The following is a 19,667-nucleotide window of genomic DNA, read 5'->3' on the forward strand; positions in this document are numbered from 1 at the left end:
ATGAAGGTAAGGGAAAAATGAAAGATAAATACCAGTCATGTCTTTTCTTTGCTTTTTTATTTATAATTTCTTGCAGAACTTCTACAACTTCCTCTCCCAACACAGTTCTATCCCAGGTCACAGCATATTTTTCCCAGCACATTCCTAGACTCTTAGCATCTTTCCACCAAGTCCACTTGGCATTTGCTACCTCCTCTCACATATAATTTGACTGCCAAATCACAACAGTTTTAAAAAACCCCAACACCAACCATCCACAAATACAGCTAAACCCATCTCTTCCTGCTCCTCTCCTGCAGCTACAACATTCAGGGAATGGTCCCCAAAACTGCTGCCCTATAACACAATGCAAGGTGTTGGAAAGGTTTACTCAAAAGGAGCTGCCAAGCAGCAATTTAGCTGTCTCTGATCTCATTTGTGGGGAAATGTTACATATTTGACCCTTTAATTACATTAGCTGTATCTATATACAAAAATATGTAAAAGGATTTTTACTCTTTTCTTATAAGATCAAACAACCACAAAACAAAAAGAAATACAATTTCTGATGGGACAGCTGAAGGCACTTGAATTGAAAAAGTAATCCAGAATAATAGATGACCTTTTCATGTATTGAGAAGCACATTATCAAAACAAAGATAATAATGTTTTTTTGAAAAACATAAGAAAAGAAGTTTTCATAAATAACACATAATTACTTCCTGCAACCAGGGAACCACAGCAACACATTCAGCAGTGACTTGCAGAAATTTGAAATTATTGGAACAATATTAAGAAAAAATGAAGGCACAGTGTTAAACAACTGCTCTATCTGCTGCCTTAGTTTCAGATTACCAAACAACTTAGGTCCAGGATGAAATCTCTCAAGGAAATGATTATGGAAAGCCAGCTGAGTGGCAATCCCACTGACCTTTGCTGAAGTCCTGGGGGTCCAGGGAGAGGCTGTAGCCAGGCAGGGTCTCCAGCAGCAGTTTGTAGCAGGCCCTCCAGCCGGGCTCGGGGATGCTGGGCGCCGCGCACTGCATGGCCGCGATGCGCTTGAAAAACGCCGATTTGCGGTGGAACCCGATGCGCTCGTACAGCTCCGACAGGATGCTGTAGCGCTGGATCTTCTCCTCTTCTGAGAGCTGCACTTGCAAAGGAAAGGAGGAAAGGGATGGTTTTGAGCAAAGATTTTAAGTGCTGAGTTTTAAAAAACAAACAGGAGTAGCAGACATTGGCACTGCAGAAGGGCAGGGATTTGCACATAGCCAGGCATGACAGCTTCTGCAGCCAGGGAAAGTTAAGCTTGGTTCAACTGTTAATAAAAACTGCAAAGATGAAGTTCTGCAGCTTCAACTTTATTTGTAAGTGGTACTAACAAGTAAACAGTCAAAACAGTCAGTAACAGCTAAACAGCTCCACATTTTATGGAAGATACTTAACATGATATTGGTGTGAATGAAAGGAGTGCAAAAATATTCCACTTCCAAGATTTATTGATTCACTAAAATTTTCATCCCTTGAAGATTAAATCTAATCTTGAAATCTCAGGCTATGAAGGCAAGCGACTACTGTCTGGATTTTTATGTCTCTAATCTTGTAAACCACAAATTTTTCATTCCATGAAACCGCACTGTGATTTATACACCGTGAGATTGAATCACAGAATCATAAAATGGTTTGGGTTGGAAGGGACCTTCAACATCATCTTGTTCCAACTGCCTGCTATGGGCAGGAATGTCTTTTTCTAAACCAACTGGCTCCAAAGCACATCCAACCTGGCCTTGAACACTCCCAGGGATGGGAGATCCACAGCTCCTCTGGCAAACCTGCGCCAGTGCCTCACCATGAGCAAGTTTTGGAGGGAAGCAGTGAGTTCAAGGGGAGCTTTTCCCAACAAGGTAAAAAAATAATGGTAAAGTAGCAAAATGTCATAGAAAGACACAGATTTCTTCACTGAGTCAAGTATTGGAACAGCCTGCCCAGGGAAATGGTGGAGTCACCATCACTGAAGGGCTTTAAAAGATGTGCAGCTGTGACACTTGGGGACATGGTTTAGTGCTGGGCTTGCCAGTGCTGAGTTAATGGTTGGTCTTGAGCTCTATTCCAACCTAAACAATTCCATTATACACTTGCACACAAGTGAGGTGGAATTTAGTTAAAGTCCTGTTAGGCTTAAAGCTGAAACCAACTTGATAAGGAACTACCACCATGTGCTCCTTTAGCTTATCAGTGTATTGGCCTAAGTCCCAGGTAACTTAATTCTTTTTGCCTCTGGCCTGAATGATAATCTTGCTTTGGAGTCAGCCAGCCATGAAGAGACTGCCACAGAAACTCTGGATGATTCCTGCTCTGTGTCCCAGGAGCCAGCAGGCAGAGCAATGCTGACACCTAGTGCACGGAATCTGGCACAATCAGAAGCAAGAAAACGTACTTGAAATTACTCTAAAACTGCCAACACGTTTTGCAAAGTGTTTCAAGTGACAAACTTCACCCAAAAATAGCCCTAAAGGACAGAAACAGCAACTCATTCTTCAAAACTGGAAGTATCAATCAGTCTGCTTAACTTCAGGCACTTAAAGGCTTGGACAGGCAAAGGGAAGTTGCTCACCACACTGCTGGTTTTTACAGAAAGGATTAGGTCTTGTAAGCAGAGCTTCAAAATGTCTTTTAGCCACTCAAATCCTGATATAATTACAAAAAGCAGTCTGTTCTCAAAAGTCACTTCTAATTTTGGACACAGGGATATGAGACACATCAAAGAGGAGTTATCAGAGGGCACCACGACCTTATCTGACAGTTCAAATTTTTGTACTTCAGGATATGAAGAAACACACAGAGTAGCAAAGCATTATAGAGCGTTTCAGACAAATTTTGAAGCTGAAATTCCTATTTTTTCAGAAATGACAACACAAGACAGTGCTGACACAAAAGTACCACCCATCCCTAAGACCAAGCCCTGTATATCATGAGTTGTGAAAAAAGGTAATTGCACCAGGGTGAAAACTTTCAGAAACCAGTGGAGCTGGAAAAAAACAGAAAACACAAAAGGAAAACACAGAAAAAATTTGGAGAAGTTACCATAGTTCCCAAAAGCAATCACTCAGAAAGAACACGAGGTATCATACTGAAGTCACCTATTTATGCCATTTTTAACAGGTTAGAACAATGAAAAATATGGCAGCAAAGCTGAAAAGGGCACAAGCGCATGATCAGGAAATAAAGCAAAAAAACAAAGCTTTAAAAAACCCTATCAAAAGCTATTCCTTAAATACAAATACTGACAATGTTCACTAAATTCTTTAGGATGATAAAAGACAGGGCAATGCTCTTTAGGTAGACAGGAGCACTCACTAATAATTGGAATTACTATGAGAGAGGCAGTAGATTCCCAGAAAGTTTTATTTTCATCATATCTAAGTTTTTACCACTGTTACATAACCTGTTGCTTGATGGTTGTCCCCAGAGTTAATCAAGTATTTTCCTCAGCTGCAGAAAACCTTTTTTTCATCACCACAAAGACAGCAAAATTGCATTTTCCTAAGCACAAACAGTTATGTGTTACCATCCAGGAATTTGAAAGAAGAAAAATGAGAAAAAACCCATCCAGATACTCCAAGTAATTAATTCTGGGAAGATTGCAGCAGGCATTCTGCAAGCCATTGGTGCAGCACCTACAAACATCTTTCCTGACCTCACAAATTTATAAAAGCTTAATGCCTGTAAAGTGACTGCAAAACAGCCACCACCTGAAGCACAGCATTATTTCCACCTGGTTAATTTTTATTTGACTGCTCTACCAGACAAAACTACAACTGCACCTGGAAAGGCTGTAGGTCACTCTTCAGGTAATAGAGTTTTTCCTCAGGCTTGTTTCAAGTCAGGCTTTCAAAGAATGAAGCTTTTTATTTGTTTTTTAATTATTCCTTACTACATTAAAATTTTATAATCTCACTTTCTCTGTAATTATATTTTACAATTTATTCCTCATAACTGGATGCAAAGTTAAGTCTTATTACCCTGCAGCTGATCAGAAAATACCAATTACATGATATTACTAGACTGAGTATGAAATTAAATTTATGGATAGGAACTAGTTTTCCTGTTTATAAGTCTTACACTTTAACCTGTGAGGTGTTTTTTCTGCTGCAGAATATTGGTTGTGCTGATGTTCTATTTACCTACATATGAAAAACACTGTCCTACAGTTTATTCCCTCAGCTATCCCAAGATGACTCCTCCTCATGAGTTAGTCCAAATTATAAATACAACTCATTTGTTTCCATGCTTCATACATTAAATCTTAAAAAGCTGTAAATACAATTCCCAGCCACAGCTCTCTTTAAGGAAAACACATTTCCCAGCCCTGGAAAGCCCTGGAAAGATTATCCTGCAGTTATTTCACACAATGATGCCAACACAATCTCTGCTCCCAGCCCTGCAGAGATCCAGTCTGAACTGCTTTGGGCTGGACTGGCTGCAGGTTCACTGGCAGCTCAGATCAGGGTCTGTTTTTCATGTTGCCAAGCTTTGTGTTTGTGTATTATTAGGCAATAAATATCAGCTATTGAAGTGGCAAGTACTTTGCCATTCACTGTGTGTTAGGGGTTAGGATTTCTCCTTTTGGTTCTTTCTCCCATGGAATTTTGTCCCATCTGTTGGTAAGAGACAATAAGGACCAGGACTTAAGGGTGACCAAAAAAATTGGGCAAGGTGGGGAAGGGTGCAGCTGGTTCCTCTCTCACCTGGAGGTTTTCTCTTTGGGAAGGGCAAAAATACCAAGAGATTTTGGCCAGGGGGTGAGGGTACACACAGCAGTGAAGAACTGTGATTCCTTTTCCCAGGGCTTTGCCTGAAAGCCCCAGATTTTCAGAGTTATTTGGATGGAAGGGGGTCACATTTTCTATTCCAAGAGAGGTTCCTTCCCTCCTTGTCAGACACCTGCCCTTCAAACCAAGACACTGGGTATAACAGGTCTCCTCTGGTAAGAAGTGAAAGTTGCAATATCAGTGGTGTCAGGGAGAACTGAGTATTCTCTTAATGCACTAATTGCTTCCAGAAAAAGAAACAACAACAATCTTGGAGTTTGCAGGCAACAAGAGTAACAGCACCAGAACAAGAGTTTGGGTGAATAACAAAGGGTGCAGAACTGCCAGCAAAAAAACAGGTTAGAGAATTAAAGAGGGCCTCTAGCACTACAAGGATTATGGCAATTAAGGCACTGTCTAACAAGACTGATGATTTTTATGACAGCTTATCAATTAATTATTGTCTCATTAATGCTTTGTTAGAAAATTTATTCCAGAGAAAGGATTCTTAGCAAATGAAAGGAAGTGCTCTACCTCTCTCATAAATCTGCTGTTCCTGTCTGGGCCTAATAAGGTCAATGGTGTGAATTCAAAATGCTCATCTTACCAAGATGTAATGAGCAAAAACCAAAAACCATTAAGAAACCTAACAGCTTTTTATTAATCCTTTCAACCACAGAAATCTCTCTGTGAGCAGTGACACCAAGCTTAAGACACTGCTCAAGTGTTAATGTTGTTTTTGTGGTGATACTGAGCACTTTCCACACAGCTCCAAACACTGATTTCCCTCCTGAATTCCTTTCTGATTTGGCTTAATTAAGACTTTGCACTACACAGCAAAAATTCAGTTGATTAAGAACACTAATCAGACCCTTCAGCTCACTCTGCAACAGGCCATTCCTGATTTGCTCAGTTCCATTGAATGAGATGCAATCAAGAAAATTTTTAAAATCCACTGCAGAGCCATCCCAGGCAGCTGTTTTTCCCTAGTACAGCATCACAAGAGAACAACAATGGGATTTTTTTTAACCTTCACAAGGGAGAAGAAGCAACAGAGTTTAATCTCAAACTAAGTCCTCATGTTTTTAGATGAACTCTCAATACCTTGTAACCCAGACTCACAGATGTGAAAATCCTCAGAAGTCAAGCTCTTGTCAGAAGGAATGCAGTGGTACAGAAAATAAACTGGAGTCTCCTGAATCTAAGTAATTTTCAGTATATTCTGTCAAATGGCAAGAGAAAAAGACCTGGGCTTTCCAACTGACCTGCCGAAGGTTGATATAAACTGCGTTCTGCAGAAACTCAGAGGCTTCCATGCTCCTCTTCTGCATTGCCAGGACTCTCACAGCCTTCACACAAGCTTCCAGTTCAATCACCCCAGCATTCTTGTACTTGGAGAGGGAGAAAATTAAAATAATATTGAAATATTGCACCTGTTAGATTTTATGAGCATTTCTGCTCAGCACATAAATCAGCTGTCACATCCTCCAAACCCAGCAATTCCTTCATGCTAATGACTACACTGTTAAATCATCAACATATGCCCAAGTGAAAGTTAAGGTGTCATCTAAAATATTATTGTGCAAAACAGCTGCTTTCACCCTCTTCACTCACTGCTCTCATTTTGAGAGTTCAGGTGAGGAGAAAAGCTGGGAATATTGGAACCATTTGGGATAACCTCATATAAATGGTTGGTTGTGGGTGCTGTGTCTGCAAATAAATTCTACCTTTACAATGCAAATATTTTTATTGCTGCATCCATTTTCTCTTTAGTTAAAACAATATTCCTGATGAGAGAATTAGAAATCCATCTGACTGTTCCAATATTTGTTTACAAAACATTTGCTGTAAATGACTGTTTAGTGATTTAGCTTGCTTAAGGAAGCTAAGGAGACAATGCAGATGTGCATTGAATTGTTTGTGCTCAGATAACAAACAGGCAATTTTCTAGCCAGACAATCTGGTCTGGTAATTTCCTCAAAAAACACTGATACTAGGTATTTGATTTGGCCCACCTTCTGCTGAAGTTAAGCTCTCTTCAGGTATTTGTATTTGAAAACCAATGGGGGAAAGAAAGCTCGATAAAAAAATGCAAGAGTTACACCAGCAAAGCTGTCACATATTCCTCTCTCATGCATTTATATTAGCAAAAGCAAATCAGTGGAGATTGAATCTATTTTAGAAGGTGCTACAGAAGTTTTTTCAGTTGAGTGAGAACATAAGAAGTCTGCAGAAAGTGCTGCTTCCTCAGCATTAGAGCAAGGAGTTACTCTGTAGGTCTGGAACAGACAGAAGGTAACTGTGCTTGTCTTGAAGGGTTATAAATCAGTCCTGACACAAATCTCTTTGTTATTTCAAGTGAAGCTGCAGTGAAGCACAGTTATTACTTGCTGAGAGCACAGTGCATATTATAAATAATCAAAATATAAATATCCTGCCTTAAGCCCAACTAAGTCCAATAATTTTACACTCCTAGAGACATCACACCCTTTCAAGATGAGCAATGTACCCTTAAGGTAACATTAAAAAGCTGAATGCATCCTTGACAGTTATTGTTTTACTGATGGATTCTAATTTATCTGACACTGTGCCCAGAATCATCACCTTTCATTGCTCCTGATCATAAATTAACTCATGCACACAATTGAAATTGTTTCACTTGGAGAGTCTCCCTTTAACATGGACATGAAGATACCTGTAGTAAATATTTATAAGCTTAGTCTAAAGATACATTATCAACCAAGAGAAATACCTGAAATTAAAAAGTGATTAAATAACTCCACTGCAATACAATCAAATTTATCTTTAGTGTTGATGTAGACACTGAGCCACTATTTTCACAGTAAAAAACAATTCTTTTTCTTTTCTTATTATGACTGCAGACATTAAGTTCCTTTCGCAGAGACAGGCTCTGAGCATTTGCACAAAAACCTAAAAAGTGCTCCAGCAGAGCTGGAAGCTGCTTTACAAACCCCACTGCCATGCTTTAAAAGATCCCCCAAACCAAAGCCTCAGCAGTTCATGGTTGAAAAGAACTTAAAGTGTTGATTTATAAATAACCAGGATTACCTTGCCATAGTAAGAAATGGCTTCTTTGTATTTTTCTATGATGTCTTCAGGACTCAGGCAGTTCTTGGCACGTCCTATCTCAGCACTGGTATCTGCATTGATGCCGTTGGAAGTCAGAGCACCTGGAACAGGACAGGGTCAGAAATGAGCACAGGGACTCTTGGCAAATGCTAAATATCTAAAAAGCAAGCTAGGGTATGCTGTAGGTTTGACACAGAATACACAAGGTACACTTGCCCTACCTAGAAAGAAAGGAAATGATCTTTCACTTAGTAAAAAAATATACATTCATGATTTTTAGCCCTTATCTGAATGTTCAGACTATGAGTAAAATATAGATTACTAAACTTATATCATGGCCACATCTGAATAGCCAGTTTTAATCTTTGAACTATTCCTCCTTCTACTTTAAAACTGTGTTTCTAAAGCACACCATAGGACAAAAAAAAGGCTCAGACAAAACAGTAAGAATATGGTTTTCTTATATAAGAAAGAAGGCAAGAGACAGAAGGGGTCTATATAAGGGATAAGAATTTGAAATAGATGCCAAGGAAATCTGGGGTATTAGAAAGAAATGAAAATTTTATTTTTAGAATTTTATTTTATTAGAGTTAACATCATAAAAGTGGAAACATATCAAAGGCTTGGCAAGGCTCAATACCTTCTTACATATTACTAAATCTGCAGCATTATACTGTAATTTATTTAGGATTATACACTAATTGGTTTCTCCAAGAGGTTTCTCTGCAAAAATGGCAAAAAAAAATCTCTGTATTTCAGAGCTGGCCCTAACTGTCAACAGAAAGTTAAAAACTACTGTGAAAGGTATTTCTGAATTTTTCTCAGGGAGCAGAAAGAATGTTTCTTTACATATTTAAATGCTTAGGGAACTTTTTAATATGCTCATTAACCTTAATGAATCAGACCAAGCACATCTGGAGATTAAGATTATTTTTATGGAAGTTTGTTTGTTCATGATGATTGAGGGAGCACCATGACACTACAGAACCACAGGACCATTCATGTTGGTCACTTCAAAAATATTGAAAATATTCAAAATCCTCACTACTCATGGAAAGAAATCCTATTGATTAGAATTTATTGAGACACAATCACAAAACTACAGCATTTATTTTGTGCCAGTTACCCTTCAGTCTCTATAATTTCTCAAGATTTATAGCCAAAAACTGAAGCATCAGGGATCATTACTAGTTTTGGCAAGTGACAATAACTATACAATTGCAAAACACATCAAGTAATACAAGAAAATACTTTGGAAACATGCAGAAAAATAATGTACCTGGATCAATGAGAACTTCTTGTGCCCCTAAAAGGAGGAACAAAAATGATTTTTTTCAGCCTTAAATAGAGCCAGCAAAGTAAGTTCTTATAATCTTTTATAACATCAGGCTTGAACAAAATCATCAGATTCATCAGGGTTATCACTGCTGTTGTGAAGGACTACCAATTATAATTCAAGTAGTCCCCATAAGTTAAATCTCATTTTGTTAATAAATAAATGTAAAAGTCTATAAATTTGCAATAAGTTCTAAGACACACTAGGAAGAATTTCAGAATTTGCAGTGTATAATTTAAATCCATCTATTTTTTCCTTTATTGTTTTGGTTAGCAAGTTTCCATTACAATCCACTTAGTATTCATGCCAGGACCTACAATACTTCTATCTCTTTGTGGGAGCTCATTTAATCTGCACAATACTCTAGAATAAAATTTCCAAGTAATTTTATCCCTTTTAATTATCATTCATTTCTCTCCATCTAATTTTCTGAATAATTGAGTCATGTCAAGCCAAAAAGCCAGACTGTCCATGTAAGAGCTGCCAAGAGTACTGCAGAGTTGGATTACCAGTATGGAACACCTCGCCCTAAACTTTGGTTAAACATGACAAGAAAATTATTCATCTCAAGGGTTAAGCAGTCAAAACCAATTATTTTATCAGCAAGACAGACCCTCCCTTCAGTTGGCTTGCTCAGATTCCAGACAAGTGAAGCAGAGATTTAGATCTAGATTCAAATATAAACCAACACTTCACTCAGGGGTCATAATTCTGCCTGGGGAAAAAGCAACAAATTCAAGATCTTAGAACTCTCAACAAATAAAATCCAGTGGAGAAATCCAGACCAGCCAGTGACCTAAGCATAAAGCAATCCAGACTCATCTTGTTTGACATACAAATCCCACAACTGTTACATCACATCCAGATTTCCTGGCCTGGAGGAACTGAGCAACTCAGAATCCTCCTTTACACTGAAGGCTGCAGAGACACATCCAGGAATTCCAGGGGACACAGCCTAAATTTGTCCCCATATACAAACAAAAGGGTTTAGATACCTGAGAAGTCAAAGCACCCTTCTCACAGAATGGTTTGGAAAGGGACCTTAAAGACCATCAAGTTCCAACCCCCTGTCCATGGGCAGCAGAGGCTCAAAAACCCAACCTGACCCTGAGCACTTCCAGGGATGGGCAGCCACAGCACAGAGCAGAAGCTCAGCTGTAATTTGGAGCTTTCTTTCCAAAGTTGTTTCCACATAAAGCAGATACTCCATCTGCTGAGCAGGTCCTGTGCTGCAGCCTAAAACTGCCAAAGGATGGAAATCACAAGGGATTCCAGAGGAAGATGTTGCTATTGGCTGGATATGGGCAGGAAACTTCATCCTTTGAAGGCTGAAGTACAAGAGGTGCAATTCCAGGTACAAGAGGAAGCACTAAAGGTAACTCTCACATTTACACACCTCAACATCAGGCACGAGTTTCAGTTCAAAGTGTGGCATTTCTTTGTGCAGAATTTGGAATCCCTTTTTTTCTGGCTTTATCCCACAGAAAGATACAGTGGAATTTGTTCCCCAGATTGAGCACTGTCCTCACAAAATCAATTACACTGAAAGAGACTATAACCAAAGGTGCAGTTTGAAAGGATTTAAAATTAAAGGCACTGCAGACTCAGAAATAGGCAATAAAAAGAAACTTTCAGAAAACTTTGTAGGAAAATGACATCACAGCAACAGCTGTTTGGCCAGAGGGAGCTCAGCAGTTCACACCAAACACAGAGATCATAACTAGACTTAGGGAACTGTACCTAGTGGGCCACAAAGTAATATTTTTGTCTGCAAAGGATGACAAAAAAAACCCTGTAATCAGTTTTTCTTCACAGAAAAGTCCTTTGAAAAATCTTTTCATTTGAAACAAAAACATTTTTAAAATACAACTACAGTACCAAGTTTGCAAACTGGACTTTGAAATACAAGACAACTTAAATAGAAACCAGCAATAATACACCCAAAATTCATTCAATTATTCTGATAGCTGTGACTTATTTGTTACCTTCTTTAGTAACCAGGAGTACCCATGACAAACAAACAGATTGCAACATTCCTGATAAATATCCATTGAAAAAGTCACTAACTAGGTGAAATTGTAACAGCCAATGTAAAATGCATTCATAGGTCATGGGACCAAATGCACAGATTTTAATGACTAGGTATTGTATAAAAATTAGTATTCTGTCCTGAAATAAGGTAATTTTACTATCCCAATTATCTGATTTCAATACACACAGTTCATAATAAAGGTAATACAAAGCAAGTGTTTACTAGATTGTGACTTATAAAAGAATAAAGATGGGTGGATCTGAAAGATTCCTTCTTTTCGATGAAGGAATTAATTCTGACCACAGTGCACAAAAGAGAACTTAAAACCAGCACTGAAACCCAGCTATGTTTCAGTCCTGAGTGAATGCTTACACAGCAGCAGCTGTGCTGGGTTAGCCCACAGGCCTGTGCAGCTCCCATTAATCAATGGATTTCCATTTTCCTACCCCAGCCCAGCCTCTCCTGAAGGCCACAGAACCTTTCAGGAGCTGTAACACCATGTGACAAGTGTCAGGTTATGTGACAGGCCCATCTGCACAACCACAGAGGAGTGGAGAGGATCAGTGACCATCAGCTGAACCCCAATAACCAAATCAGAGCCACCAGAGCAGGGGGGGCGGTGAAGCCCAGCTCAGTTACCCCAGCAAGTCTCTGGATCCCCTTACAGACAGACTGGGAGGTCACTCCTACAGGGATATGGGGCTCACTGGAGGGAAAGAACATCCTGGGATTCCTTCTGGGGTGTAGGGGACAAGCCAAAGACAAAGAGAAGGAGGGACTGAGGCAGTTTAGGGACCAAGCATGGGAAAGCAGAGGGGAGGGCATGTGTGTGTGCTGGTCTAAGCACCAACAGCTGCAATGGGCTCTGGCTCTCAGCCTTGTGGGCTGAGGTGCCAGCAGCTGGTGCAGAGCAGTGCCAGCTCCTGGACAGACTGAGGCTGTGTCTGTGTTCCCTGTGTGTTCTCCAGGCCTGCTGGGAATTCCTGCTCAGCCTCCTGTCTGCCTGGACCTGGGGCCATGGAGCTGCAGCAGCCTTGCCTCTCACACACAGCACCAGATCTGGCACCTCTGAATGCCAAGGAGTTCCACATCATACCTGGAGGCTGGATAAAGAGTAACTCCTTTCATCTGCTTCTCCATCTGCTAAGCTCTGTTTGATGTCCTCCAGTTCTTCCCTTGAAACAAACACTGAGCCTGTGATCCCTACCCATCCTTTTCAACAATGTTCACTGTATTACAGATTGCTCTCATATTTCTCCTCAGCCATCTCCTTTGCAGTCCAAGAGTTTAGAAAAAGTATACTAAATCTTAAAAATTATGTTGGTTTACTGGCATTTCATTTTAAAAAATCTATTTGTTAGTCATTGACTTTAGAATAGCAAAAGAACCCTGAATAAAATTTACCCAACTTAATTCTTTTTAATACAAACAGCCCTGCCAGATCCTATTTTATGAAAACTGTCTGCATCTCCTCCAGCAAAATTCAAACACACACAGACACTACTAACAATCAGGTGAAGAAATCAAAAGCTTTGCAATTCTATGCAGAGCATATGTGTTGACATTAACACCAAAACAGAAAAGTAATTGCAAAAATCTGGAAATAAAAAAAAAATTCTTCCCCAAACCTCCCTCCTCTGATTAATGTTGTCATCTGTATAATTTTACACAGTTAGGATGTAGGGAGAAGTTTTCAGATGTGGTGGCAGAGAGAATAAAACAGAAATGCCATCCTTACCTGGCCTGTGCCTGTTGCCTGCCTCAGCAGAAAGAGAACCTCCTTGGGCCCTGCGAGACCCAACTTTACCCCCAGTGCCACCTGGGTAGTGATAGATGACAGATGCTGAGCACAGCCCCTCCAGGGCAGCTGCAGAGAAAAGGAAAAAAAGCCAGCAGGTTAGCAGAGACATTTGCAGGAAGTGAAGTACCCTGTGGTGAAGTCCATTTACACAAACAAAATGTGCCTGAAATTAGAGATCTAATGACAAAGCCCATGGAAAATTCTGATATTCAATGTGCTTTTCATATCTGTGTTCACCCTCAGAGCCCCCATTGCCCCAACCCACTGACAGAATCTGCAGGAGTAAGAACTTGTCACAGTAGAGGAAGCTCACATGAGAAGCACTTAATCCAAGTGGATGCAATTCCACAAAAGCAGGTAAGAAGCCAAGAGAGATGACCAAGATAAAACCACTCTCTGATCACCTCCAACAGGTTCATGCTCATTGGGGGAGGTTTCTAGTGGCTGGGAAAAGGGAAATGTCATCTTCTTGGAGAAGGAAGTACCAGCACAGATAGGTCAACATCAGCTCCCTGGAGAGGCTACAGAGAAGCACATAAAGTGAAAGAAGGTGTCTGTGAACAGCTCACATCGATTTACTGAGGATAAATCAGCCTTTGGTAGCCTCACTGCCCCCTCTGAGGAGATGCTAAGCTCAGTGGACAAAGGAACAGCAGTGGATGTTGTGTATTTTGGCTAAAATCTTTGGACATGGTCTCCCACAGAATGCTTGAAGCCAAGTCAGGAAGATTGAGAAGGCTGGCCTGGAAAGCAGGTGGAAAATCAGCTGAAGGTTGGTGCTCCTGCTGCCTTTAAAACATCCAGTAGGGAAGAGATGGAGGCAGGAGCTTCTCAGAGGTGCAGGGACCAGATGAGAGTCAACACAAGTGGACACAAGAAATTCTGCTTTAAGCTAAGACCAATTTATGTTTTGTAGTTGGTTTTTTCCAAAGTATAATCAGCAAAATGTTAGAACAGGTTGCTCAAAGACTGTATAACTTCCATAATTAAATATACCTAAAATTCAACTGGACAGGTAGGTCCCTGAACAACCTGATGTAACTGGACATAAGAAAAGCAGATCAGACTTAGCAAACTATTTGGATTGGAAGAGTCCTCTGGAGGTCTCTAAGTAGAATTTGAGGAATCTTGAGCCATTTAAGTTTTTGGAATTGCAGAAGGAAAGAAATGGGAGATCAAAAGGTGTTAAGGTTTCCATGGTATGTAATCTACAGGGCCATTAGGAAGATAAATGGTTTCCACGTGGAATGGGAAAACTAAAAGCAGAACTGGAGACAGTGATTGTTCTGGAAGGGTATGAAACTGAGAAGCAGAAATTGTGTTCAAGGATCATTTGTATGGCCAATAAATAACAAAAAGCAGGCATGGAAAAAAAAAGGAAAGGATGGAGGAAAGGCAGAGGAAAAAAAGCAAATCCTGGCACCTAATATGAAAGGAAATTATGCCAGTGGAAGTTTAACACTTGCAGCTTTAGGAGATGGAAAGGCAAAAGTCTTTTCCTAACAGTCCACAGTAGACACCCATAGGAAACATTTTTAAAACACCTACACAACCCAGTAAAGAAAAATCAAATACTTTCCAAGGAATCACAAAAAAATCAGACACAACTTTTTTTAAGTACATGCTTTACTACAGTAACACAATTTATCCTGTTTAGGTTTTCCTAAACACATTCCTTTCTCACATCTTATTGACCAATTTTTGCTTCAACTTCATCCTTCTTTGTGAAAAATGCATATTTTATGATTGGCTTTTTGCAAGTATTAAAATGAATATTGTATCTGTTCTGTTAGAAAGTTATGCTGTATTAAGTTTCTTAAGTAGTCTGTTCAAAATATAGTTTAGGTTGTAACATAATGTTAAAATAGAAACTATGCTATGTAGGATACTTTTTTCCTAAAGAAAGGACTCGCAGTGAGATAGCAGCCACAGGACACCTGAATCTTTCAGAGAAAGAGAATTTATTGCCCCATTATCAGAAGAAATTAACTTCTTCCTGCCTTGCTCAGCTGTTAGGACTAAGAGGAAGAAGCTGACACTGACCAGACAGAATCCTGTGTTTGAATGGAATTCATGCATCATGTATGAGATGTATGAATATGCAACAAGTTATTGTTTTTAAGGGTTAATCCTCTGTTAACGTGTGTCCTTTTTCAGGCTTATGCTGCCCAGAAAAAGGCACCCATAACTCTTTGTTTCTATTGTCTCATATTGTCCTAATCCAAATTGTCCAAATTATTATTACTCTAATTATACTGCTATTTTTATAACCATTTTATTACTATTAAACTTTTAAAAATCTTAAAAACAAGTGATTGTCGGAGTTCAAGACATCCCTCTGGGTGTCCTGGACTGTCAGAACCCCTGCCAGGGGGCTCAGAGACCCTGGCACAGAGCCCAAGACACCTGGGACTTTGATTATGACCCATAGAAAAAGTTACCAACCTTATATGAAGATAAAGTTACCAACCTTACATGAAGACAAGACACAAAAGCTTAAGTAGAATGACAGTGAACTTATCACAAGGTGAAAAATAGATTTTTTAGTGTTTTTAGAATGGGGGTTCAGGAGACAAAGTAGAAGAGTCTAAGCATGTCCAGTCCTTCTTCTTGGCCTCCATCTTCTGCTGTGATGTTGGCACTTTTAGATTAGTTTAGAGTAGAAGCTCACTGTCTAACATAGGGGATAGGTATTAAGAAGTTATGGTAAACACTGTACACGTAGTTTTTAGTATAAAAAGAGAACACCGCCTCTGAGGCGGGCAGTGTGGCTCAACCCAACCTGCTAGACAGACCTCAGTGAGTCAGAGAAAGAATTTTATAGATAAAAAACGATAAACAACCTTGAGAACAAGAATAGAAGAGTTCTGACTCCTTCTTCAACTGCTGGGCTGGGAAAAGAGACTTTCTAATGCATCTCAAGGTCACTCTGACCAGCAGAGATTCCAAAAAGTGATTGGCATTTTTCACATTACTCACACCTGATATCCAGATTTCGGTGACTAAATTCATTACTGTTTTTCACAACACCTCAGGAAATTACAAAGGATAGTTTGATTTACTTGGTGTGAAAAATGTCAATCACCTGTTTTTAAGCTTTTAAAAGTTTAATAGTAATAAAATGGTTATAAAAATAGCATTATAATTAGAGTAATAATAATTTGGACAATTTGGATTAGGACAATATGAGACAATAGAAACAAAGAGTTATGGAAGTCCAGGTACCTTTTTCTGGGCAGCACAAGCCTGAAAAAGGACACACGTTAAGAGAGGATTAACCCTTAAAAACAATAACTTGTTGCATATTCATACACCTCATACATGGTGCATGAATTCCATTCAAACACAGGATTCTGTCTGGTCAGTGTCAGCTTCTTCCTCTTAATCCTGACAGCATCATCCTGCTTGAGCGAGGTGGGAAGTTTGTTTCTTCTGATAATGGAGCAATAAATTCTCTTTCTCTGAAAGATTTAGGTGTCCTGTGGCTGCTATCTCACTGCAAATCCTTTCTTTAGAAAAAAAGTATCCTACATAGCATAGTTTCTATTTTAACATTATGTTATAACCTAAACTATATTTTGAACAGACTACTTAAGAAACTTAATACAGCATAACTTTCTAACAGAACACATACAAGATTCATTTTAATCTTTGCGAAAAGCCAATCATAAAATCCATATTTACACCAAATACCCATTTTTCCCACTTGGGATTACAAGTGCCACCACCCAGTCGTACCTCCAAGCCAGAGGAAGTCGTTGACAGAGCGCAGCAGCTCCACTGCCATGTGGTAGTGCACCAGGGAATCCTGCAGCATCCCAGCCTGCAGGCACAGGTCCCCCACGTGCTTCCGCATGCGGCCCTGGCAGCGCTTCTTGTAGTGTCTGCAAAAGAGAGGTGCACTTCAGGAGTGCTGCTCGGGGATAACAAACACCTCAAGGCAGTTTTCTTCCCTCCTTCATAGCACATCAACATGGATTTACTCTCAGCTTTCATATTTGCTTAGAAGCAAACTAATGTAATGTGCAAAAGGAGCAACAATGTGAGGATATATTGGAAAAAGCAATGTATCACATGTTTTGGCTACACAGCTAGAGTCACATGCCCTGAAAACCTGCAAAGCAAGGCTCCTGCAGACTACAGTGAGTATTTGGCTGCCTGTCCATAGCTGATATGCTGCTTTTTTGCTCTTCCAGTACACCCAAAAGCTCATTGTTAAGCCAGGGTGGTCTCTTGTTCTGCCTTTTTCCTTTCCCTCAGCAGAGGATGGATTGTTCCTGTGCTTCCAGGAAGCTGTTCTTGAATAAATCCCACAACTCCATGGATGCTTCCCATGGAATCCCTCACATTTTGGCTCTGAGCATATTAAAGGTGACCTTTCCAAAATCCTGCTCTGGGCCTCTGTCTCCTCCACTGGGACCCTCTCCACACACAGCCCAAAGGTATCGGGGGCCAGAACCCCCTCAGACCCCCCAGACCTCACTCACAAACCTCCCCCTGCTCCCAGCCCCTTCTTTTAAAGGGATGATGAGTGAAAAAGCACCATCACTTCAGGCAACAGCTGACAGGGTTTCTTCCTCCTACTCTTTTTACATGTTAAAATAAATGGTGATGTTCTTCCCAAGTGAACAGACAAAGCCTACTGAATATATTCAACAGACACCTTGGTACAGCTGAAAAGGCAACTTGGCCATAAACCTGTGTGACAAAGGCACTAATCCTACTGTTTTGTTTGGTTTTTTAGTACATTTCAGCTAAAGAAAAGTTTAAAAAGTAACAGATGCAAAGCAAGACATGCTGGACTTGGAAAACACCTCATGGTTTTTAAGAGACAGTTCAGAACAACTCTGCTCTCCCAAATCCATGAACAATCCTCCTTTTCTCCTTCCTGCAAAAGTATTCCCTAGCAAGAATGTCCTTGCACTATAATTATAAACTTGTTTTATGAGGAAGAAATTTAAATGTGAACTAAGATATTTTTTTAATTTATCTATGTTATTTTCAATAGTATATCCTGTTGTTCTAACCGTGTCTTCTAAGTACATCCAGAGAGGTATGCAAGTTTACAAACATCACACTGAGGAAAAATAAACTCTTACTTCTTTGGATAGTTTAAACTAAAATAAAGGTCTATCAAAAATGAAAATTTAATTAGAAGAATTGATGCCGATGTCATTATTTATTGTATACATGAAATCTAAAGAATCTGGTAAAAATACAAAGAACCATCTTGGATTGACATAGTTGTAAACTTTGAGCTTTTAGGAGATGTAGTGATACTTTTTCCATTTAATTAATTTAATTTAAATTAAGTTGAACAGGTTGCCCAGAGAAGCTGTGGATGCTCTGTCCCTGAAGTGGTCCAGGCCAGGTTGGATGGGGCTTGGAGCAACCTGGAATAATGGAAGGTCCCTGCCCATGGCAGAGGGGCTGGAAGGAGATGATCTTTAAGGTTTGTTCCAGCCCAAACCAGCCTGTGATTTTTTTAAAAGTTACCAAGACTATTTGAACTTAGCAACTTTAAACAAAAAAGAAACCCAAAAAAACCCTAAGGTTACACCCCCACTCCAGATGCTGAACTCTTATTCCCTGGAGTGAGACCAGATTATAAGAGGAATGCCAATGTTATGGAATGAAACCAGGTTTGAGGCAGAGGGGTTTTTTTCAAGTGAGGAACTGAAATGTCACTGAAACAATCCCCATAAGGCATCTGAACAAACTGTCCTCATGAGGTCTGTGATGTAGAAATGACAAAGGGAGAAGAGGCACAGAACATATGAAATGTAAGGGTAGGAATAAGGACATTCATTTATTTCCTTTAGATTTGAAGGCAGAAAGGCCGGGAGGAATGGCAAGAATCCAAACAATTCCATGTCACTGGTTTATTTGCCTTCAAGGCTATCAGTTTGGCTTGGGCAGTTTACACCACAGAGAAGCATCTTTTCAGCCACCAAATAATGTCTCATTCCTTGCAGTTGGTTTGGGAAAAGGAGATGAAGAGAAAGTAACTGATTTACTGATTTATATGGACAGGGGACAGAAATTGAAAAAGAGAAGATATATAGAAGTACAGAAAATAGCCTTAATAAAAACTGAAGAGAGAAGCTATCAGAACCAGTGTTATTGTCTACAAAAAAAAAGAAAAAGGAAATAATAAAAGGAGACAAGCAATAGGTCTCCTATTGCTTCTCTCCATCTAAAAAGTTACAAATAATTCCTACATAAATGTTTGCACTTTTCTGATCTAGCACACCATATTCACAATTGATGTGAAGGTGTTGCCATTAAATGAAGCTCAATACAATTGTTGTATTCTTCATCTTTCAGATGTGTCAGGAATTGAAATATTTGTCTTTTATTTTTCAACAAGTATGTATTTTATGGATCTTTTAAGAACAAAAATACAAGAAAATTCAATGTGAAAACTAAAGCTGCTCTGTATGAAATATGGAAGGGCACCAAATCTTACCAAGATTTCAGTCTGAGCTTTGAGTTATAGAAAAATAACTCCAAACTCAAAAAGTTCCGTCGTTATCTGGAGTCAGCATTGCACAGGAGAGTTTAAATTGGTTATAAATCAGATTTTCCTACTCTCTGCACTCCAGAATGAAAATAGCA

At 39.5% G+C, this 19,667-nt stretch overlaps 1 protein-coding gene across 5 annotated transcripts in view; it reads right to left on the bottom strand.

Moving 5' to 3' along the window:
* Nucleotides 1-19,667, bottom strand: part of TRAPPC9 (trafficking protein particle complex subunit 9) — a 447,139-nt gene that overhangs the window by 419,036 nt on the left and 8,436 nt on the right. For 4 of the 5 annotated variants that reach the window (XM_077189358.1, XM_077189354.1, XM_054646037.2 and 1 more), the window contains exons 3-8: nucleotides 16,788-16,933; nucleotides 12,987-13,115; nucleotides 9,160-9,186; nucleotides 7,860-7,981; nucleotides 6,056-6,181; nucleotides 911-1,127 (exon numbers count right to left, since the gene is read on the bottom strand). In XM_077189358.1, coding sequence (XP_077045473.1) covers nucleotides 911-1,127; nucleotides 6,056-6,181; nucleotides 7,860-7,981; nucleotides 9,160-9,186; nucleotides 12,987-13,115; nucleotides 16,788-16,933 — 767 coding nt within the window. The remainder of the gene's footprint in view (nucleotides 1-910; nucleotides 1,128-6,055; nucleotides 6,182-7,859; nucleotides 7,982-9,159; nucleotides 9,187-12,986; nucleotides 13,116-16,787; nucleotides 16,934-19,667) is intronic. The other variant, XM_077189371.1, reaches the window with a different exon arrangement.

The sequence above is a fragment of the Agelaius phoeniceus genome, chromosome 1 (genome assembly GCF_051311805.1).
Source record: "Agelaius phoeniceus isolate bAgePho1 chromosome 1, bAgePho1.hap1, whole genome shotgun sequence".
In the NCBI taxonomy this organism is placed as follows: Eukaryota; Metazoa; Chordata; class Aves; order Passeriformes; family Icteridae; genus Agelaius; species Agelaius phoeniceus.